This window comes from Manis pentadactyla, chromosome 16 (genome assembly GCF_030020395.1).
Source record: "Manis pentadactyla isolate mManPen7 chromosome 16, mManPen7.hap1, whole genome shotgun sequence".
Classification (NCBI taxonomy): domain Eukaryota; kingdom Metazoa; phylum Chordata; class Mammalia; order Pholidota; family Manidae; genus Manis; species Manis pentadactyla.
Genome location: NC_080034.1, coordinates 31,803,144 through 31,826,385, shown reverse-complemented (window position 1 = coordinate 31,826,385; position 23,242 = coordinate 31,803,144). Strand labels below are relative to the sequence as shown.

At 53.9% G+C, this 23,242-nt stretch overlaps 3 protein-coding genes across 6 annotated transcripts in view; all 3 read right to left on the bottom strand.

Moving 5' to 3' along the window:
• LOC130681231 (anthrax toxin receptor-like) overlaps positions 1-11,394 on the bottom strand; it is a 54,974-nt gene extending 43,580 nt beyond the window's left edge. The window contains exon 1 of the mRNA XM_057493838.1: positions 10,202-11,394. The gene's annotated coding sequence lies outside the window, so the exon portion shown is untranslated. The remainder of the gene's footprint in view (positions 1-10,201) is intronic.
• LOC130681230 (anthrax toxin receptor-like) overlaps positions 1-16,205 on the bottom strand; it is a 28,962-nt gene extending 12,757 nt beyond the window's left edge. Inside the window, exons 1-10 of the mRNA XM_057493836.1 lie at positions 16,144-16,205; positions 9,975-10,163; positions 4,808-4,879; positions 3,562-3,633; positions 2,263-2,344; positions 2,117-2,150; positions 1,037-1,116; positions 886-954; positions 435-515; positions 288-348 (exon numbers count right to left, since the gene is read on the bottom strand). Of these exons, the coding sequence (XP_057349819.1) occupies positions 288-348; positions 435-515; positions 886-954; positions 1,037-1,116; positions 2,117-2,150; positions 2,263-2,344; positions 3,562-3,633; positions 4,808-4,879; positions 9,975-10,163; positions 16,144-16,190 (787 nt within the window). The 5' untranslated portion in view covers positions 16,191-16,205. The remainder of the gene's footprint in view (positions 1-287; positions 349-434; positions 516-885; positions 955-1,036; positions 1,117-2,116; positions 2,151-2,262; positions 2,345-3,561; positions 3,634-4,807; positions 4,880-9,974; positions 10,164-16,143) is intronic.
• Positions 16,206-18,052: 1,847 nt separating this feature from the next.
• Positions 18,053-23,242, bottom strand: part of LOC118933416 (anthrax toxin receptor-like) — a 100,451-nt gene continuing 95,261 nt past the window's right edge. For all 4 annotated transcript variants that reach the window (XM_057493833.1, XM_057493834.1, XM_057493832.1 and 1 more), the window contains 2 exons: positions 21,508-21,582; positions 18,053-18,343 (listed from right to left, as the gene is read on the bottom strand). In XM_057493833.1, coding sequence (XP_057349816.1) covers positions 18,209-18,343; positions 21,508-21,582 — 210 coding nt within the window. In that variant the 3' untranslated portion in view covers positions 18,053-18,208. The remainder of the gene's footprint in view (positions 18,344-21,507; positions 21,583-23,242) is intronic.

Below are 23,242 nucleotides of genomic sequence, written 5' to 3'. Positions count from 1 at the left end.
AGCACACCCCAGGCACCATACCTCACACAGACTTACATACGTACCTGACACAAACGTTCTATGGACCCAATGCGCATTCCAAACCACAATCCCCCCACAGACACCACATTCACGTACACACAGCACATTATACACATTCACACCACACACACCACACACACACACAGTGTACTCAAACACACCGCACAGACTGGAACCACGTACACCAGTCCCACCACACACATGGCACATTCACAAAACACACACACAAACACTTCTGTGTTTACAACAGACACTCCAGTAATTACCTCTGGTGCAGATAGCGGAGAAATCCACAGACGTAATCTGCACACATGAGCTCAGTATGAGCTGAAATAGAGAGAGAGGAGTGGCAGGGTCACGGGAGGGAACGGCGGGGGCACGGCGTGCAGCCCCCTTCATCCCCCCTCACTCACTGGGTCAACGATGTCTTCCAGTCCAGGGTATCCACTGTCCACTTGAAACAGATGATCCTCTTCACCAGCAATTTCCAACAGCTGAAAGGGAGAGGAGATGACCTGAGCCCACAGCCAGGGGTGATGACGCAGAGGTCCCCATCCCAGGAGACAGACACCGGGGGCTAGACCCTGGCACCCACCAGCAGCCCACCCTCAGGGAAGGGAAAGCTCTTCCACCCTCACCTCTGCTGTGCAGGCCTTACACAACACTTGTTATTCATTGTGAATGGCCACCTTGCACATCTTTCAACTCCCTGGGCCCAGTCTAAGTGAGAGGGCCCCGACCCCACTCCCCAGGCACATTTTGGTGGGTACAGGCCCATCCTCTGGGTGACCCTGAGAGAGCCATCCTTGAAGCTTTCCCCAGCTAGACTCACAAGTGGACCCCTCGTTACCTGCTCAGAATTACCTGGGATAGCTGATAATTTTGCACACCCACGAAATACAGAGTTGCCCCCAACTGCTTGGATTTTGCAGCCTGAGAAAGAGGAAGTGTTGGGTATAATAAATTTGGTCCAAATATGTGGACCCAAAGGCTGGTAACAATGGGCTCGACTCACTTCAACTTGTGTTTCTGCAAACGATTCTGCCAGCAGTTGTTCACCTGTCAGCACGATGATGAGGCTCGGTACCTTCGCTCCTGTGGGAGAGGCGAGGCATGTCTGGGTCAATGAGAGCAAACTGCCTCAGGCCTCCAGGATCCAAGCACTGCTCGCCACACCTCACCCTCCTGGGGAGAGGCCACCCCGACCTGAGCACATGCCTCCCTTATGTCTGGAAGGCTTTGCAGCTTATCATGCAACAAGAAGGGCCCCTAGCCCAGGACCCACTTTGCAGATGAGGAGACTGAGCACAGCTTAGGGATCTTCCTACAGAACTGTCACTTCTACCAGACGGTACAACCTTTCCCCTGAAAGGCAACTCCAGCAATTTCACAGGATAAGCATCAGCCTTCCAGATGAGCAAAAGCAGGAGCGGGCACACCTCCTGTGCAAGACTCCCGCAGGTCCACGCACGCCTGTTCCAGCTCTGGGCCTCACCCACAGCTCTTCCGCGGGCACCTGTAGACCCAGGCTCAGGGCTTGAGGTCAGAGGCAGGTGAGCAGGAGACCCCCTCCCCAGCTCAAAGTCCTTCCCTGGGCCCACACATCTTTCCTAGATCCTACAGCCAAGATGAAGATGTTTCTGGGGCAGGCACAAGACTTTAATACTACAGGAGACACAGAGCAGGAGCATCAACCCAAGGGAAGGAGCTGAAGGGAGAAAGAGTCAGGGAGGAATGTGTGCTCAGCAAGGGGGAAGGTCAGGCTCCCTTCTTACACGGAGGCCCCACCGCTCTAGGACCCGCTGGGTTTCCCCCTTTCTTCTTCAGGCAGCCCAGCTCCAGGGCCAGCGCCTCGCATTTCCTAGGAACCGCGAAGTCGCACACGCGACCCCTTGGTGTGCTGCGGAGCATCACGGGGTGGTTTTCATCCCCACTGCTCAGAGCAGGAGGCTGCCGCTCAGAGAGGGCAAGCGGCTGGCTCCAGGAGTCAGAGCTTGGATGCGGCCAGGGACGGTCTGCACCGACCTCACTGAGGCCCAGGCCTGGCTCTTTCCCCGGACACCATTGCCAAGAAGGCAGGAAGCAGCTCACTTACCTGCAGCTCGTGTTCTTTCGATCTGCTCATTGGCCTGCAACAAAATGAAGGACAAAGTGTTTCGGGGGTACAGTGAGATGACCCAATGATGACCCTCTGAGAACTTGATAAAGCACAGCCACATCTCAGAAATCTAGGTTCTGTACCTTTTTCAATCCGTGCTGCATATTTATGGCTCCGGAAGGTCGTACATTGAGCAATTCAACAAGAGCATTGTTTATTATTTTTCTGGGAAAAAAAAAAAAACAATAAGTCAGAGCAGGTGGGAGACGGAATGAGGGGTTGCCTATTCCCACCAGCCCCAGGCTGTCCTTGTCCATCTGCACTGCACGCAGCCCTGCCGGGACGGGAGAGGGCCAAGTCAAGGAGGCCTGCCCCGGCCCTCTGTCCTGTGCCTTTGGCAATGGCTGGCCTGGTTCCCACCTTCCCAGTCCCTATCCGGTGAGCAGGGTGGTGAGGGGACGCTGCTTTCTAGGCCCATAAGGATGGCCTGGTCTTCTCTGTGCTCAGCTCTGTCTAAGCCGTGCAGAACTGGGGGCCTCCCCCAGGGGTCCACCCTGACTGTCCATGGTAAGTACGGGGAGATCCCAACTGCGACTCCATCACAGTGTGACTAGCAGCACGACCGCCCCCCCGGGGGCCCTGCTGAGGGCACACTGTACTTGCACACTTAAGGCAGCACTTGGAAAGGTCACCGTGCTCACCCTGGCCCCTCCTGTCCACAGGCCCTGGGACCCTCCAGTGCAGGGTCCTCAGGCTCTGTCTGGTGCTCCTCCCACTCTCAGGGGGGTTCCAGTCATTTTCCTCCATGAGAATCTTAACCTCCCTGCTACTCAGAAGTTCCATTACGTCCCACCTCCCACCTAGACCCTCCTGGGATGCAGGCCCACGGGGCCTTCCTCCAGCACCCTGTCCCAGCCTGGTGATCAGGACCCACTCCTGGGCTCACCTGACCAGACCCACTGGGAACGTGCTCCCCTCCTGAAGCACCCACACTTGGCTGATACCCATCCCTTCCTCCCTGGTTCTGATTGGCTCCCTCTTTCCCCAGCGGCCCAGGACAGAAGGTGACACAGCAGGTGCCGGGCTGTGTCCCAAAAGGCCCCCCACATCTGCGCCACCTGATTAGGGAATCTTCACCGTCAGCCTGTTCTAGGGAAAGCATAGAGCACAGAGGGAAGGACTAGGGTCAGGTGGAGGGCTGGGCTCTGAGGGGAGGAGTCTGTCTACTAGCACGGGGTACAGCCAGTGTCAGTGCAGAGGCGGCAGCGGGGCCCAGGGGGCCAGGGCTGAGGGTCAGGGAGGGCAGTGAGGGGAGGGTCCAGGGCAGCCGTGCCTGCACACCAGTGGGTTCCTCAGTGCGGGCTCAGGGGCCCCCTCTGCTCCCTGGCCCTCCCTGTGGCCTGATCGCCGGGTCTGCTTTAGGGGATCAGTGAAACACTTACCTGTTCGAGGTCAGCTTCATGTGGATGCGGCCGTGTGTCGAGTAGGTAATGAACGACATACGCTGTTTGGGGCTTGGGAGGAAACATGGGCTTGTGAGCAACTATACACCCAGGCTGGAAGTGATGCTGATATGCGACAGGGAGGGGGTGCCCACCAAGCTCCCTGTTCTCCATTCTGTCTCTTTTCGTGTGGAGTCCATTTCCTGGACTCCAGAAGTTCTCATCACTTCAGTGAAGGATTATGAGGCCTGGAAGGCGTGCAGCCCTCTCGTCAGAGTGCGGCATAGCACCCTGTAGACCCGAATCCCAAAAGCCTGCTCGCTCTCTCTGCCTCTCTCTCTCTCACACACACACACGCACACAGGGCTGCTGCATGCACAAGGAGATAGGCAGCTTCGTGCTCTTCCACGAGGGCCCTCCCAAGCTGGCCTCTCCTCTCCTGTCAAATTCTTGGTTCTTTCACTTCTCCTCCTCCCTGGACTATCTTCCCCACCTCCCTCCCCCTCATCTCAAAGAAATTATCCTCTCTCATCAGCCATTCATATTCTCCCCTCCCTTTTCTCCTTATGTCCCCTTTTTACTGATCACCTGGCCCTCGTTATCCTTTAGTTACATTGTTCCCACAGGTCCCTGTATGAGCTCCCCACCGGTCCTGGCTCTTGCCCACCATTATGAGACTTCTCGGCCTGGAGTAGAGCTGGAGTCCAGTCTTTCTGGAGTGCCACCAGCGTCTCTGATCACGCATCATCCAGAGCTCCCTATGACTCACAGCAGGAAATGCAAGCCCTCCCTCCTGGCATTATTGGCCTCTTTTGCCTTGGCCACAAGTTGACCTCTCGCTTCATCTCCCAGCCTTCCCATGTTAATCATGTTCAGCCAAATACACCCCTTACTGCTCAAATGACCTTCATGGCTCTTGTTACCCTGTATTTCTCATCCTTCAAGATCTAGATAAAATTTCCACGTCCAGATGTTTAGTTACAGTGTTCAATAGTTTGCCTAGTTCCTAATCTGTGAGGTCCTCCAGGGAAGACTGTGCCCCTGAAAACAAGGCCTGACTCCCAGGAAGGAGCCAGGCAAGGCTGCAGAGATCTTAGGAAGCAAATGGGATCTGTCCTTCTCTCCTGCTTCAGAACACTGCCCTGAGCTTTGCGACCTGAGGCAGTCCCATGTCCACTGCATCTAAATAGCAATGTACTCAGTTAGAGAGGAAAACGCCCTGCAACACAGAGCTGAAAAGCCATACTTTTTAAATCTGTGCACCAAATCCCGCACAAAGCTCTGTGTGAACTCCCAGTTGTCATTTACACTGCGTGATCTGAAAAAGAAGAAGACATGAGTCAGAGGTGGAGGTGCATGTATCATGTGAGCATGGTTTCTGCCTTCCCTGCCTTCCTGCAGGCCCTTAGCAAGCTCCTCCACGAGAGCCCCCAGCTCCTGAAATAGCTAAAGCCAGCACAGCTCCTGGAGTGAGGTCAGTGGGTTACCCTCGTGGTGACTTTAGTCAGCGTGAGTGGCAGCAACTGACCCATTAGACGCGTGTGGTAGGGGATGGGGGACTTCTCGGACGAGGGGCTTTTGGTGGCAAACACGGACGGTTGGTCATGCTACATGGGAATGTTAGGAAATGAGGTGGGATGCATTGGTCTGTAAAGCCTCCCGAAATTCTGATATGCTGGCTCTCCTGGTCCCCCATTTCCCCGTGGGAATCACCATTCCCAGCTCTCTGCTCCTCCTCCAGCCCTCGAACACGGGGGTGGGTCATGGCTCTCGGCTCTTCCTCCCCACCGTTCCTTCTGCCTCCAAGGCTACATCTAAAACCGTCAGCAAACAGTGAGGAAACTAAGGACAGATGACCCCAATATCAAGATTATCCAGTGAGTACGTATCTATCAGGCACTTTACGTACATGATTTCTGATTCCAGAACAACCCAATGATTGTACAATTATTCCCACTTTTCAGATGAGAATATGATTCCACAGGTCATAGAATGTGACACAATTTCAATAGCTAGCATGGATGTGAACCCAGCCCTGGCTGCGAAGCCCACACTCCACCCATCGCACTTGGCAGGTCACGGTGACACTGAGGCACACAACTGCTGGGTAGCAAAGCAGCAGACTTTGTCCCCCTACTTAGAGATTTTCTCTCAGACCGACACTGAAGTGCAGGACAACTCCATTCCTAACTAATGATGGCAACACTTTCTCTTTTCCTCCCCATTTCCCATTTTCCTCCCCATCTCCCTCCTCTGCTTTCCCATTGAATGAAAAGGACACTCCAAAGACCATTTATAGGAAACAAGAGTCTTCAACCCACTATCTATTCTGGGATAGTTGTTAATTGATGTAATTTGGAAGGAAAACCTTGATTCCATAACACAAGAATGTGAGAGCTCGTAGGCAACCACGGGGACCTACAGTCCCCAGCAAGGAAGCAGTAGGGAACAGGGCAGGCACGGGGGCTTCTGGCACTCAGGGCTCCGGTCATGACTTAGTGCCCCACTCGTCAATGAGAATGGAGAGATGGGCATCAATACACAGCTCCACTATTAAACCTTGAGGCCAAACGTCCTAGTGATATAACTATTCTGGGTGAATGGATGCATAGAGCAGAATCATATCAGGGAGCTGAGATGTAACTAAGCTAAATTCTCTTCTTCCACAGTAAGAAGTTAACAGAGAATATGTAACCTCAAGCAGCAAGAAACACCATAAAGTATACACATATTTTAGCGTATGAACACAGTATTAGATACATGGTCACAATGTCTAGAACATACAATCTGGAATACTTGCACATGGCTGTCTCTGAAAAATAGCATCAGAAGTAGGGTGGTAATGGGTAAGAGCCTCAAGGTGGTTTTTCTTTTCTGTGTGTGTGTATTTATAATAGTATTCCAGCTTAAATTTATGTTCAAGCATTTCCTTGATAAATTTAAAAATGAAATTACAGACAAACTAGTGGCAAGAAGTGTGAAAATGGCAGACTTGGAAGCTCTAAGCCTTCGATTCCACAAAGAAACGCTGAACAACCAGAGGCTTAAATCTGATACATGCTACAACATGGGGGGACCTCACACAATAAGGCAAACACAAAATGCCAACTGTCGTATGATTCCATTTACATGACGTGCCCAGGACAGGCAAATCCATAGATACAGAAAATAGGAGGTTGCCCGGAGTTGGGGAGGGGTGCATGTGGAGTTATTGCTTATACAAGTCTCAGAAGCCCCTGTCCCCGAGAAAGCACACAAGCCACGGCTAGCTCCGTGAGGAACAGGTGTGAAGGGCCCTGAGAAGGAAAAAACAGAAGACACGGAACGGCCCATGCAAAGGGGCGCACAGATCCACAGCCAGGCCTGCACAGCTCTGCGCTTCCGCTCACCTGAACTCGGGAGGAAGCTGGGCGGGACGCACACACGCCGAGTCCGGATGCTTCGCTGAGGGCGCCCCTCCAGCTGTCATCCTCTCTGAGAACCTCTCACCCTGCCTTTCCCGAGGGAGCCCCATGCAGTGACGGGCGGCCCTAACGTCTGGCCCGACTTGGGACAACCCTGAGGGCCAGCTGAGGCTGTCAGACCCGCACGGAAGCTCCACCTAATCCTACTTCTGCCCATGTTGTCACACAGGGGTTGGTGCCAAGGTGCTGGTTAACGAGCATCCTGCACGGGCTCCATGTCTGGAGTGGACGGATCTTGAAGCTCTGCTCTCCCCCCAGGCCATCCCCTCTTCCTCCACCTTTGTCACACGCGTGGTGCTCCCCTGGATTCTGCCTCTCCATTATCCTCTCACTGGGCACACCCACCTTGGGATCCTACCCGACTTCCCCCAGCCTAGCATGAATGAACAGGACCACTCATCACATGGTGACGGCGCCCAGAGAACCTCAGGGGGGCTCCCAGCAGAGACACTGGGCTCACACATCCCCCACCCCAGAGGGCACATGGGAAGAAAGCTGAGTCAGGGAATCTGGGCTGGGTCAGCGGCCCCTGTGGGGCAGGGAGGTCCCAGAAGGTGTGATTTTGGCTTAACTGGCAGTTCACTTTCTACTTATATTCCATGACTATATCTGATGTAGTGCTGAGCAAACTACCTACAAGGTCCCCTTCACCTTCATCGCAGCACGGTGAGATGGGTGTGAAGACCCCTACTGTACAGATGGGGACACTGAGGCACAGAGAGATGAAGCAACTTGCCCAAGGCTCCCTGACTGGTGAATGGAGTCTGCCTGACTGTAGGGCTGGGGCTGCCTCCCCCTGCCTGTTCCCCAGGAAGGGCAGGGAGCAGCCCCAGGAGGGAGGATGTTCTCTCTCTCCAAGCACTTGTCACCCAGCGGGCCCCGTCTGGGGGTGCACAGCTCCCGGCCCTGGGGCTGAGGTTGCCGTGGTTTCAGGTCTTGCCTGGTGGCTGCAGCAACACTCTAGGCACATTCCCCACTGGTGGCCCAGGGCTGGGAAGTGGGTGTGTAAAAGCTTTCTTGGGCACCCTCAGCTCCTCCTCCCATTTGCACAATCTGGCAGGATTTAGTCCTGGCCAACCAAAACGGCAAGTGTCAAGGCGACGGCCATGGTGGGTGGAAGGGAGCACAGTGCTGTGGCACAGCCTGTCCTGGAGCCTGAGTGGGGTACAAGGGACTTCAGTGGCTCCCCTTCCTCTCCTTCCTTCTCCACTCTCAGGGCAAGGCCTGGACTCCTCACCCTGAGCTGCCGGGAGAGCCAGCTGTGGTCGGAGGGGCGAGGGCTGCCTGCCAGCATTTAAGAAGCCAAAGGAGGCAGTGGGAAGAAAGGGGCAGGAGTGGGAGGTCCTGGCTCAAAAGCTGTTGCTCTACTGCCTTTCTCACAGGCCCATGTCACACTTCCTTGGGGGGGGATAGGGGATTATGTTCCCACCGTCTAACGTTTGGAAGCAAATTAGCTCGGCTGACACTGAATAAATCACTTGCACCTCAGCCTCAGTTCCATCATTCCAAAATAAGGAAAGATCCATTGCCTTAAGGTTTGGGAGGCCAAAATGGGAGGGCACGTTGTCTGGCACATAATGCCCAATTATTACACATGCCCCTCCTGCACCCTGAGCCCTTCCCCATCCATCCCAGGGCCTAGATGTGCCTGAGCAGGCCCACCAGCACAGAGCAGGGTGTGGGCAGGGGCACTACAACAGGATGGCAGCTGAGAGGACCCTGCGGACTCACTGGCCCTCTCTGGGAAGACTGACCCAAGGAGGCTCTCAGTCCCCCAGGACCATTCAGACACCAACCCAAGCCCAAGGTGGGAACCACGAGCCCCCTGGGCTGGGCTGAGGATCAGTGAGGCAAGAGCTGCCCAGGGCAACTCAGAGTCCTTCCCCGAGACAGCGAGGAGGGACTTTTCCTCCTTGGCAGGGGAGGCTCCCAGCTCTGCGGGTTCAGCTGGGCCTGCACCCCCTAACAGCAGTCTCCATGGAGACCAGGGGGAGTCAGAGGCAGTCCCCCCGGGGATGGAATGAGGCAGCTCAGGGAGCCTGGGTCCTGCAGCCCCTCCAGCCTCTGGGCTGCTTCCTCCAGCCTCCAGGAGCTGCCCCCACTTCAGGAGACTTCACATCACAGGCCTGTCCTGCTCTCCCTCCAGGGATGGTTTTAAAGGTGACAGAAAGGCCAAGAAAGTCCTTGGACACCAGACAGCCCTTCAAATATATCGACAGTCATACCACTGTCAACACTGAATAAGTAGCATTTATTCCCAGCCCACACAGGAGGTAAAAATGGAAGCAAGGTCACCTCCCCCAAAGACTGAGACCCCCAACCTTCTTCCTTCCTTGAGGGCTTGCAGGGGCCTAACCCACAGCCTACCTCCCCCAGGCTCTGGACAAACCAAAGTGTCCTGGAAGTGCACACTCACACTGCAACTTGGGTCTCCAAGGTGTCCGAGAAAGAAGCAAAGCACTGGCAGCATTGAAGCAAAGGGCTTTCCAAGTAGTGACACGGGCTGCCCAAAAGCCACCTGGCCATCTCCCTGGGGCCCATTTACACAATAGTCATCGGTGTGAAAAACAAAATAAAACAAAACATGCCAACGGACAAAAACCAAAAGCCAAAGCCACAGGGAGCTAACTGCTGAGAAGTTTGCTCCCAGTAATTTCCTTGCCAGCTGACTAAGGGGCTTGCAGGTCACAGATCTGGGCCATGTGGTTGGAGGGACTGAGTCATCTAGAAACCAGATGGGGACCTCTAATCCTTTTCAGGAGAAAAAGTCCCAGGGAACAAATGCCTGGGGCATTCTTTCAGCCCCAGGAACAGGGAGGCCACAGAGAGTCTGTTCCTTGAATGTGACCAAGACAGTCCCTGCTTCCCCCTCTCAGAGCCTGGGGCCCCATACTGACCCCAGGGACAGCACTGTTCTATGGCACTGACTAGAGCAGGAGGGCCACTCACGAGTCCAAGACGAAGTACAGGTCGTAAGTGCTCCAGCAGGATTCCCCATCTGCTGGGCTCTCCTGGAGCCTGGAGCTGGGGTGGTGACCTTGGTCCTGGGTGACGGAGGGGTCGGGGGTGCTCCTGGTGGTCAGGAGCGGAGACGGCAGCAGCAGCAGCAGGAAGATGGCGTACATGGGACCCAGCATCCTGGGGCCCATGAACTTCAGGCCACCTCAAGCCAACACCTCCTCTGCTTCCTCCCGTGCTCAGGGTCCTCGGCACTCCCAACCTCAGCTCTACTCACGCTTTAATCAATATATCTTGCACCTGAAAGCAGCCACCTGATACCTGCCCTGTGGGTCCAAGTAGCAAGTGGTTGGCTGTGGGGTGATGGCCCCACTACTTATGGACCTTTACCCCGCCCTGCTGAGGTATGTCCATTATGATGGACAATAGGTTGCCATGGTGACCTTGTGAACTGCAGCTCTGCTCACTGTTCTCCCTGTGGGCAACCCCAGGCAGGAGTTTGAAGGGGTGGTCAGATGAGGCCTCTATTTGTCCCTTATCCCAAACCCTCCCAGGGTCTTTACAATTTCAAGGAAACCCAGCCCTTTGGTAAACTGAAAGAGGGCAGCTAAGGGGGCCGACATACGGACATCACTGAGTGTGAGCAGCTGGGGACAAGAGTGCTGTAAAGTTTATCTGTGGGGACACTGAAGTCACCCAAGGGATAGAAGGATCTAGAAGAAGGCTGTGAAAGCAGGCCAGTGTCCTTTGTGAATGGGGACATTCCAGTTATCTGCTCTGTGTACTGAACCATCCCAGACCTAGGGACAAAAAACAGAACAATTTCATATGCTCACAGGTTCTGCGGATTAGAAATTCAGAGATGTCTGAGTGGGCATGGGTTGACTTTCCTCCATGGAAACCCACATGCTCTTTCAGGTAAATTTTGGAATCATATCATAAACTCTCCACTCACCTAAACCTCTCTTAATATTTTAGCAAAATAAAGTTAAATATGTAGATACATTTGGAGGGATTTGAATCTGCTGTCTGGATTCTCCTACCAGTGAACATCAGGCACCCGGCCTACTTCCCTCCTTAGGGGCAAAACCAGCCATGGGTTTCTGATCTGAAATGCCAAGGTGCCCCCTAATGGGTGCAGGCAGGGGCGCACAGAGGGCGACACAGCTCTGAGGGCACACCCTGCCCCAAAACCCAGCATGGTCTGCAGTGAAGGCTACTCCCAGGTGCGCGGTGGTGCTGGGGACGGATTCATTCCTGGGTGTCACCGGCAGGTGTCCAGGCTGGGCTCACTGTGGGGAGGCAGCCTGATGCGGGACGGTTGTCACTGGAGGAAAGGAGGGCCTACTTACCTGGGGATTTCTTGCTACCAAATCTGAATTGACAAATAACTTCCTCCAGCGGCCCTACATTTTGAAAGCCTTCTCCGATAACCTTCAATTTCTTGTTAACTGCGAGAGTATCATCAATATGTCTGTGTGAGGAAGCGCTGAGGTACTTTCCTCAGATCACAACTATGGCAGGCCGCCCCCAAAACAGAACCCCCCCAAACTCTTGGGACGAGGCAGCTGTAGCTGAACCCACATCTGGGCAACCCCCTGGCCAGATCCTCCCCAGGGGTCACTGAGGGCCCACTCTCAGGAGCCTGGGCTGGGCCTCGAGCACTCAGGGGCCCCTCCCCACCTCCCGTGACCCATGAAGTCCATCCATTAAGGCACCCAGCCTAGTTCCCTCCAGAGGGGCAAACCCAGCCATGAGTTTATGCTCTGAAATACTAAGGTGCCCCTAATGGGCACAGGCAGGGACCAGGCAACCTTTATGTAATTGAGAGAGGAGCCAAGACATCCTGGTGAGTCAGCCCTGTGTCACGTCTGAGCTGCACACGCACACCTGGGGGCCTAGGGACTTTCTGCCTCCTGGAGCCAATTCTCTATTGCCCCCCCCCACCTCTTTCTGGGGGCCTATGGCAGAATGGAAACCAGAGAAGCCAGGCGCGTTCTTGTGGAAACAGAATGTGTGGTTTCAATAGGGTACGTGGCTTTTCCCAACACTTGGCATTCAGAGGGTCAACATCTGCTGTCAGTGCCGAATCCAGGACCACAGAGGTCCTCTAGACCCAGCTGAACAGCTATCCTGCATCTCCTCTGGAACACCCTCGGCTCTGGTTTTCAACTCATGGGGCTGTGACTGCTGAGCCTCAAACCCTAGAGGGGACCTAGCTGGCCTGAGCCTTGTGAAGAAATTTGGCAACAGCCTCTACTCCCGTGTCTGTGACACGCAGGAAGTGTGGCAGCTCCGGGCAGGGCTGAGAGCCCAGAGCATGGCAGGAGCCGGCACCCCTGGGAACGGTGCACAGCACCCCTCGGCACCATGTGTCGTCCCCGGCCTTGTGTCCCTGCTGTCCTTCAGGCCCTGCTCTTGGCCACTTGTCCTCTTGCATGAACTACAGCTCTCAGGGGTCTGGTTCACTCTGGGAATTGTAGGCATGTGGAGGCAGGATGAGGTTTCAGGGTTTTGAGCAGCAGAGATGTTGAGGTAAAGGACTGTGCTCTGCCCAGACAGCTGCTCCTTGTACATTCTATCTGCCCTCACCCTGTTCCTCCAACAGCAAAAACCCCAAGAAGAAAATGAATCCAGGAGTGAGCACAGCCAGCTTGCAGCAGCTGTACTTCCCCCACTACGCTCCCACTGACCACCAGCTCTGAGAGCGCAGAGGGACCTGCAGCCCCAGGACGGGAGGCAGAGCCTTTCTGGAAGGGAGGGCATTCTTTCTGGGAGAAAACTTATACACCAGGCTGCCCGGGATCCAAGGACAGGGGATGGAAGGCAGGCACCTCCCTGGGAAGATTTTTTAACAAATCTTTTACTTCCTCCAAGCACCTTACAGCTTCCATTCTCGAGCTCCCTCCTCCCGCATCAATGCCATTTTCTTCTTCAGCAAATCCACAGTCCTTCACCGTTCATGTTCTTGTGCTGCCATTTCTCATGTCCCTTGCAGAACCACATTCCTCTCTTCTGTAGATATTTTTAATACTGTGAGAAACAGCCAAACCATGGTTCCCACTGCCCAATGGCCACTCTTCTTTCTTAAAGAAGCTCCTTATTATGCGGTGGGCTGCACCTTCCTCAAGTCCTGGGACAGGGTCCAGTCCTCTAGGAGGCAATCCACCTCAGGTCACATGCCCACTGGGGACACTCAAATGTCCCCCCTTCATAGGGGTATCCCGCTGAAGTGACCCTCCCATGAGGGTAACCTTTTCCATTCTTTGGTCTACAATGAATCCTGCTGGCTAAGCCAGTTGTCTTGACTGAGTGTTTCAGTCCCACACAAGCTCACTTTGGATTCAATGAGACTGAGAAATGACAATGGAACATTCCTGGGGTAAAAGGGTTACACCCAGCTCTATTCTCCTGGTGATAGGTTGAGCACTAGAATCACATCTGCATCCAACTGTCTCCAGGTCCGTAATCCTCCTCCATCTCTGCCTCCACCCAGGGCACTGGGCAGAGCTCTTTAGATCGTGACTCAGTCAATATCAGCTTATTGCCGATGGATGCGCAAGCACTAGCCTAGCAGTAGGCCAATTAGAAAACCAAGTAGTTTAGGGTCAGGTGAGGATCTTGGCCACAGGAGCTTCCGTTTCCCCACACTGAGATAGCGTTCCTGAGAGACACTGTGCAGAAGGTAAAGGATGTAGCAGAGGACATGCTCTGTGGAGCAAGATAGCTGCCGTCAGCTCCGGAAGTGGAGGAGGCTACACTGAAGGGGAATGAGGAGGCAGAGGTGGTGCTGGAGGCCCCAACCCTCCTGTATTGAAAGCCTGCCCAGCTGTAACCAAGTGAATAAAGAGAAAGCAACTGCAGGTTCCTCCAGGAGAGGTACAGCCCGCTCTCCAGGGCACAGTGCACTCTATGCTCCCCTAGACACAGGCAGAGCTGGTGGATTTGGGCTTCCAGTCTCAGCAGAAACCCTCAGAATCCATATCAGCCTGGCTCCTGCACCTTTGGGAAATAGAGGTGGAGAGTATCCTCCCGTCTGAATCAGACATGGAAAAGCTGGCTTCCCTGACAACTCATCCTGCCTTGCAACAGCCAGTGCAGAATGTACACCAGACCCCTGGAACCCATTCCCTTCTCAAATGGCTGATGGCCACACTTCACACTGTACATACAGCCCAATCCAGTGACTTACCATCTTCCCCACTAGATGGCAGATGCATGCCAAGCTCTAACAGGTGTTACAGAATTTGGGCATGAAAAATACCATTTATAACCCAGTAAATTATGACCCAAACGGGGAGCTGTTTACAGTGGAGATAAGGGTATGGCGCTGCAAATGGCTCCTTGAATTGGGCCCTTAGTAGCCATTCTTGCCTCTCACTTAGGGCAGCCAATAAATGAGGTTACCCATATTCTGGCAGATTTGGAGGAAACTGAAGTGATGAAGGCACAGAAGGGAGTGCAGTCCCCTACTGAGAGGAAGGACTTAAAGGGCCCTGTGAACGTCATAAGGACCCAGATATGGATTGATTTGAGAGGCGCAGGAGCGGACAGAGAGAAATTGCATGGGAAGTTGAACAGAATTTTATTGGAGCTGTGGTAACAACTGAAGCCAGAGCAGTGGTTCCAGCAGCTGAGAATCAAGAAATGGAGACAAAGCCACAGTCTTGGCCTGTGAGCCTACAAGACTTCCTGCTGGACAGTGAGCCATCCTCACCTGAACCCACACACGGAGATTGGGCTATAATTTTACTGAGTGGAGGGTCAAGGCACCCGCTTCGGGGCACCAGGTGGGGACCAGAGGCCACATGCTCAAACATCAATTCATTGGTACCCAGTGAATGTTCAACACATGCCAGCTCTGGCAGACACAGGAGCTGAATGTTCACTGATTTATGGCAACCCTGAGCAGTTTCAGAGACCCCCGCTGTTATAGTTGGATACAGAGGTAAGGCCACCAGAGTTAATCAAGCCTGAATCCTGTGAGGAATAGGGCATCTATACCCGAAGAAATATACTGTGTATATCTCTCCAAACTCTAAATATATTTTGGGGATTGATATCCTCCAGGGCCTATGGTTGCAGACCACTGCAGGTGAGTTCAGACTGAGGATATGTGTGGTAAAGGCAGTTCTGAGTGGACATGCGAAGCACCTGCCTGTATCTTTTCTTGTGCATCAGCACGTGTCTAATGCCAAGCAATACAAATTCCCTGCAGGGCATAAAGAAATTGGAGAACCCCTCCAGGAACTGGAAAAATGGGCATTATAAGGCCTACTAATAGCCCTTTTAATCTCCTGGTGTGGCTGGTAAAAAATCCAGATGGCTCCTGGCATATGACCGTGGGTTACAGAGAACTGAGTAAGGCATACCCCTCTGCAGGCTGCTGTGCCCTCTAGTACAGCCCTCATGAATACCCTAAGTCATGAACTACGGACATATTATGTTGTGGATCTTGCTAATGCTTTCTTCTCCATAAACACAGCACAGGACAGTCAGGAACAGTTTTCCTTCACATGGGAAGGATGGCAGTGGGCTGTCACTGTCCTTCCACGAGAGCACCTCCACAGCCCCACTGTGTGTCATGGACTTGGAGCCCAGGATTTGCAGCATGGGAGAACCTGCCAGTGGTGTAGCTGTAGCATTATATTGTTGGTATCATGCTTACTGTTTATTTTCTTACCAGAAGTCCTGCATGCAACAAACATTGTGCAGCACCTAGACTGGTGCAACACGTACAGGAGAAAGGATGGGATGTGAAGAGCAACAAGTTTCAGGGTCCTGGTTTGTCAGTCAAATTCCTGGGGGTTTTCTGGTCAGGTAGACTTAAGTTACCCCAGAAGCAGTGATTATAGATAAAGTTCAGGCTTTTCCTACCCCCACATCCATCACACTATTGCAAGAGTTTTTGGGTCCTTTAGGCTACTGGAGAGTGTGTATCCCACACTTGGCACTAATGATGAAGCCCTTCTACCATGTGTTATGAATGGGCATCAGGTGGGCCTAGGATGAGACGTGCATTTTCTTTCACTGCTGAAAAATGGGCCAAGGCCTTCTAGGCCTTGAGTGTGACAGACCTGTCAAGACCCTGTGAGATGGATGGCCATGTGACCATAGACAGTTAAGGCTGGGGCCCTGCAAGTAGCTTGAATGGACTCACCAACTTACTGAATTCTCGTCAAAATTCTGAAAAAGAGCAGATGCCATTTGCTGCTGGCATCCCCATGAGTTGATGAAGCAGATGAACTGGCCCAGGCATGGTGGCTAGAAGGAAAGCCTGACTCTGATGTGACCCGATGGTTAAAAAACTGTTTGTTGCATCCGGGGCAAAAGACAATGTGGGCTGTAGCCCCTCAGCAGGGCCTGGACTGATGAGCCCAGCAGGAGTGCACTGGATGCTCTAAAAGGGACTAAACACCAAGGGAAACAAAAGCGAAAAGGAACAAATGGGACGACATCAAGCTAAAAAGATTCTGTACAGCAAAGGACACCATCAGCAGAACAAAAAGACATCTTACAGTATGGGAGAATATATTTGTAAACGACATATCTGACAAGGAGTTAACATCCAAAATACATAAAGAACTCACACACCTCATCAACCAAAAAAGAAATAACCCAATTAAAAAATGGGCAGAGGATCTGAACAGACACTTCTCCAAAGAAAATATTCAGATGACCAGCAGGCACATGAAAAGATGCTCCACATCGCTAATTACAATGGAAATGTAAATTAAAACCACAGTGAGATATCACCTCACACCAGTTAGGATGGCCACCATAGAAAAGACTAAGAACAAGAAATGCTGGCGAGGATGCGAAGAAAGGGGAACTCCTACACTGCTTGTGGGGATGTAAGCTAGTTCAATGACTGTGGAAAGCAATATGGAGGGTCCTCAAAAAACTAAAAATATAAATATCCCACTCCTAGAAATTTTCGCAAAGAGAACAAGTTCTCAGACTCAAAAAGAGATATGCACCCCTACGTTTATCACAGCACTATTTGCAACAGCCAAGATGTGGAAGCATCGAGTCCATCAGTAGATGAATGGATAAAGAAGAGGTGGTACATATACACAATGGAATACTATTCAGCCATGAGAAAGAAGCAAATCCTACCATTTGCACCAACATGGATGGAGTTGGAGGATATTCTGCTCAGTGAAATAAGCCAGGCAGAGGACAAGTACCAAATGATTTCCCTCATTTGTGGGGCATAACAATGAAGCAAAACTGAAAGAACAAAACAGCAGCAGACTCACAGCTCCAAGAAGGGACTAGCGGTTACCAAAGGGGAGGGGAGGGGGCGGGTGGATGGGGAGGGAGGGAGAAGAGGATTGAGGGGTATTATGATTGGCACACGTGGTGTGGGGGGGATCATGGGGTAGACAGTGTAGCCCAGAGAAGGCAAATAGTGACTCTGTGGCATCTTACTACAGTGACAGCCAGTGACTGCAATGGAGTATAGGGGGGCCTCGATAATAGGGGTGAATGTAGTAACCACACTGTTTTTCATGTGAAACCTTCATAAGAGTGTATGTATCAATAATACCTTAATAAAAATATAAAATAAAATAAATAAAAGGGACTTACACCAAGTCCCACTGCAACATGGGATGATACCTAAGGGCTGATAGTCCTCAAGCGGCAGGTAACAAATCCTACCATTTGCAACAACATGGATGGAGCTAGAGGGTATTCTGCTCAGTGAAATAAGCAAGCTGGAGAAAGTAGAAGCATCAAATGATTTCACTCATCTGTGGAGTATAAGAACAAAGCAAGAACTGAAGGAACAAAACAGCAGCAGAATCACAGAACCCAAGAATGGACTAACAGTTCCCAAAGGGAAAGGGACAGGGGAGGGTGGGTGGGAAGACAGGGAGAAGGGGGAAAAGGGGCATTATGATCAGCACACATAATATAGGGGGTGGGCACGGGGAAGGCGGTACTTCATGGAGAAGACAAGCAGTGACTCTATAGCATCTTACATGCTGACGGACAGTGACAGGAATGGGGCATGTGGGGGGGAATTGATAATGGGGGTAATCTAGTAACCACAACGTTGCTCATTTAAGTGTATATGAATCATACCAAAATATAAAACAGTAACACACAAACAAAAAACAATATTGGGGTTTTGGTGCTGTAGCGATCGTGTTATGGGGTTAGAGTTGCAGTGCGGCTTCCCGGAGCGTCCAGGCTGCAGCAGGTATGAGTGGCATCATTCAGCTGGGCAGGTTGGGCACCCTGGCACCATGAGCACGTGCTGCTGGGGATGGAGCAATGGCAGCTGGGTTGATGCTGTGTGCGGCAGGATGATCCACGACGGGCGTCAGCAGGGGGACAGCAGAATCACCTGTCTGTGGGGAAGAGGAGAGAGACAGAAAGTCCCTGAGAAGCCAGTGGAAGTGGGGGCTGAAGGCCGTAGTTTCCCTCACTCATGGGGTTGGCCACGTTCCTTGTCTTCTCAAGCCCACCCTTGTCCTGCTGGCCCGAATCCCACTGATCCCCCCGCCAGGTCTGCCTACGGGCACCATGGAGCGCGCTAACATCAGGCTTCCGAGAACCTGTCTCTCCTGCATCAAGCCTCAGAGCGCACTCTGCCCGTTTCCTGTCCTGGGCTCCTCTGTCTCTGGCAGGAAGTCCACACTCACCTTCCTGTGTGCCTACTGCCTGGCCAGGCCCGTGGCCTCCCTTCTCAGGCCTACTCGAGCGTCTCCTCTCCCCTGGGCACCTGACTCTGGTCCACCCTATTGCAGGCCTCACAAAATCACCCTCCCCGAGAAGAAGCTCCTGGCAGCTGCCACCTTCAGCTGTGCTTCCCCTCTCCTGGGAATCCAGCTCCAGGGCCCAGCTGCCTTGCTGGACTCCTCACCGCCAAGGCCCTCACTTGTCACCAGCCTGGCCTGCATGCATGCAAAGCCTGTGACCCTGCCCTGTGTGTCCCTAAGCTCCCACTCTGCCCCTGGTGCTTTTCCGCTGGAGAGCTGTCCACTCCCCTGGCCTAGCCCCTGACTTTTTGCGAGAACAGAACAAACAAGGCTGCCTATGTTAGTGCATGAAAGGCCACGAGGGGCCCGGTGACACCCCCACCTCTCAAGCCCACTGCACATTTGCAGACTCTCCTCACCCATCCCCCCCACACCTTGTCCGTCATGCCACTTTCCTAAGGCCAAACTGGGGGCACTCTGGCCCTACAGCCCCCAGAACACTGGACCTGGATCCCCCTTCTCGGCACTGACGTCAGTCTTCTTGTACCCACGGGGAAGTCCCAAAGAGATTAACTGTTCTCTCTTGGGCATATTCTTAACTGTTTATTTTTTCAGGTCAACTTTAGAGTCATTTTGATCAAATTCTCTAAATGTGTGTAAACAAAAGCTTTGGTCGCTACAGGGAGCTGTAGGAGGAAATGACACCCATTTTGTCTAAAAAGGACTTCGAGAGGGGGTGGCATGGGTCACCCTTGCTGGGAGCCCTTCTGTTGCCTGGGGCGCCCGTTCAGTGAGAGGGCAAGATTTCCATCCTGAACCTGACTCTCCTGATGGATCTACGAGGGTCGTTTCCCATGAACTGTGGGCTGCCCTGGGCTCAGGCAACGGGGAAGAGAATCAGGATGTGTGTGTGAGTGTGTGTGTGTGTCTGTGTGTGTGTGTGTGTGTAGGAGGGATGCTCTGTAAGGGAGCATTAGGAGAGTGTGTGTGTGTTTGTGTGTGTGAGCATGTGAGTCTGTGTGTGTGTGTGTAGGAGGGATGCTCTGTAAGGGAGCAGTAGGAGAGTGTGTGTGTGTGTGTGTGTGTGTGTGTGTGTGTGTGTGTGTGTATGTGTGTGTGTGAGTCTGTGTGTGTGTGTGTAGGAGGGATTCTCTGTAAGGGAGCAGTAGGAGAGTGTGTGTGTGTGTGTTTGTGTGTGTGAGTATGTGAGTCTGTGTGTGTGTGTGTAGGAGGGATGCTCTGTAAGGGAGCAGTAGGAGAGAGACTCCTCTGGGATTTGAAGGCAGTGGGGCAGAGACACGGCCTGTTTGCCAGAGCAGAAGTGGACAAGGCTGCCTCTGTTGGTAGGTGCAAGGCCACAAGGCCACTCCTTGGCAACATGCCCCCAGGCACACTGGGCTGGCTGGCTGGCGCTGAGATCAGGCTGGGCTGGGGCCCTTCCTGCTCTGCAAAACTGCAGGGCCCAGTGACACCAAAGCCTCTCAGCCCATCATTACCTTGAGGCCTAGACTCTAACACTGAAGGCTTAAAGAGCAGGAGCCAAAACCCCAGCACCTGTGAGAGGGTCCGGATGTCCAGCTGGAACACTACAGTCCTGGGGTCTCCAGGGCTGTGGCAGGGGAGACGGGGGGAGCCCGTGCACAGGGCACAGCTCTCCTCAGCACGAGCTCAGTTCATGTAAGAAATCCTGCGTGCTGCCACGTACTGTTGGGGTGACCTCGCCCACTTCCATGACCTCTGAGACCCCCACTGTGCCACCAGCGAACAAACAGGTGGTCACTTTGGGCTCACAGCACTGCTGGGACGACTTCAGAGGTGGTCCTGAGGGGCCTGGCCAAACCCTGGGCAGCTGTACATGCCCAGAACCCATCACTCTGCTACCCTCCTCGCCTGAGCTGGGCCCTTGGAAAGGTGACCATCTCAGACAGTTGCTCGGGGTCCACACCCACACCTTGCTGGGCACGAAGGCCATCTTAGCAGCTTGCTCTTGTCCACCCTCTGGTCGCTTGCCTCCCCTTGCTTGAACTCTCTATCTGGCCCTGTTGTCCCTGCCCCTGCCCCTGCATGGTGTCTCCGGGTTGTGACTCCACTGGGCAGAACCTATAGATCACCTTCCACAGGAGACCTGAACCTCTGATGCCAGGCAGTGGCCCTGCTGGTCTCATCAGCCATGTGCAGAGGCTGCTGGGGCTGCCCAGAACTTCTTCCTGGGGGGGTAGGGCTCCTCCAGGCCCCTCCTCCAGGCGCCCGACACCCTTTCCCAGTGGGTCACAGGGACCCTGCAGATCTCTCCCTCACTCTGCGGAGGGGACCTCTGCAAGAGCAGCAGGTGACACTCACATTTCCAGGGAGTGTTCATGGAAGAAAGAACTTGGCACAGACCTTCCCCGGCTTTCCCTGCCCTGTGTGGGCTCGTGCCATTCAGTTTGTTCTCCCCGATCCACCTGCGGGCCAGTGAAGCCCGAGCTTTCCTGGGGCGGACGACAAGCTCTGCCAGAACCGCTGACTGGCACCTGTCGGGCAACCACCCACATCCCGAAGCCTGGGCCCGTGCCAAGGGGGAGCCCCAGGTACTGGGACCAGCCTGGGGGTGGGGAGGGAATATGAGCCCTCGTGCATTTTCTCTCTCCCAGGCCTCTAGGGCCCGGACGGTGTCTTGTACTGTGGCGCCAGGTGATCGAAGCACAGCACCCATAACTTCACCACCACAGAAGCCCGGCCTTCTGGGCCCGTGTCTCTGGGGCAGGAGCCGGCTGCCCCTGTCCTCCCTCAGCCCAGCCTGGGGCATCAGCACCTGTCTAGGCCCTTCTCACCTGCGCTGTCGTTTCGTCTTTATTACAACACGACATAATCACCGTAAGGCACTTCTTTCCCAGTGACGCCGGGATCTAGAAAGAGAAAACAGTGTCTGCTTCCTTGCAGGCAGCTCCTGGGGTAGGGAAGCTGTAGCTGTTGCCCTGCACCTGTCACTTCCTGGCCACTCCGCAATGTTTGCTGGGAGAACTCAAGGACCAAGGAGTCGCTCCCTGTCCCTTAGGAGAGAGCCGTCCTAGGGGAAAGCCAGCAAACTCTTAGTTTGCAAATAAGCCTGTTCCCAAAAGGGCAAGAAATTCTGTCATATTCCCTTCGTTCCCTGAGGCAGCTCCCTTAGAGACCTGGTCCTGGGACTCTGTGTCTTAGAGGGTGGCCAGGGTTTGCAAGGACAGAGCTGTGCTCACGTGACCCTGGTAGATTGGTCTCCCCAGGCCACCTGCATCCATACAGGGTACTGACCCGGACAGGGAGGCCCACCTTCCACTAACTCCAGACCCTCATTTCCTGCCCCGGGACACCCACCTGAGGTGAGCCATGCCTGCTCACCTGATACTTGGGCTCTGTGTGCACCTGGGCTGGGCCTCCCTCACAGCCTAATGCACATAAGATGCCCTCCACTCTCCCTAGCCCTGCTGCCCCGAAGGCCAACCCCACCGTAGCCCCTCTCTCAGCCAGGGTTCAGGGATGAAGGCCTGTGAAATGCAGCACCACATACATGAGAGCCCAGAGGAGGGGAGAAGGTCCTGAAACCCGAGCTTCTTTACCATACTTCACCTGAGTCCTATGGAAGAGCCTCCTACTCACAGGCCCTTGGGGATTGAACAAAAGCCCCTTTGTTTCAGTGGGAATCATAGCAGTTGCTGAAACAGGCCCGAGTTGCTAATTCAGTGACAGAGGCCCTTGGTCAGGCTCTGATGAGAGCACGAGAAGGGTGCCCTCTGTGTGACACTGTGAGTCCCACATCTTAGAGGGGGCCCCTCTCTCTCTGCTCAGGGCATGAGAGCTGCAGGGTGCGGGGAGGTCTCCCTAGGCTGAGGGGGGCCTCATTGTGAAGGCCAGTGTGCCCTCAGGCTCTGGCACCACCACAACCAAACATGACCTACCGTGTCTGGTTTTGGTGGCGGCTTCTGGGAAACAGAAAGATGGAGTGATAAACACAGGGTGAGAAGGGCTCTGGCTCAGCCATGCCCCCAGGAGGGGACCTGCTCTGCAGCACAGGGACAGAACAGGGCTTTGGGTGTCCATCTGGGTGCTCGCTGCGTGCGGGTCTGCGGCCAGCTGGCTCCACCTGCCTGAGCTGAGCCCACACTTCCCCGTGGGTCCCCGGGGAGACATTCAGCCTGGGATGCTTGGTGCTGGTACAGGTGTCTAACCAGGTGGTTTTCATCAGCAGCCTTTATGTCTTATGAAGACAAGAGATCCTCCCCTTCCCCTCCTGCTCTTCCTCCCCTTCCTCCGCACACCCTGAACCTCCCCTGCGCACAGCCCTCAGGGAAGTCCACCCAGCACCCTGGCTTCCTGTCCTCATGCCCCCAGTTTGCAGATCTCAGACCTGCAGGTGTCTTGCTGGTGCTGCCCTCTCACACCTCTGGGGGTCCTTCCTCCCACAGTGTCCCCACACCTGTCCTTGGGAGCCCAGCTAGCCAGGCCTCTGCACTCACCCTCCCCGGGGCCCGCCTCTGCCGTTTGCTGTTGCTCTGGTTAGGCAGCACACTGGCCACATGCCATGAAGGA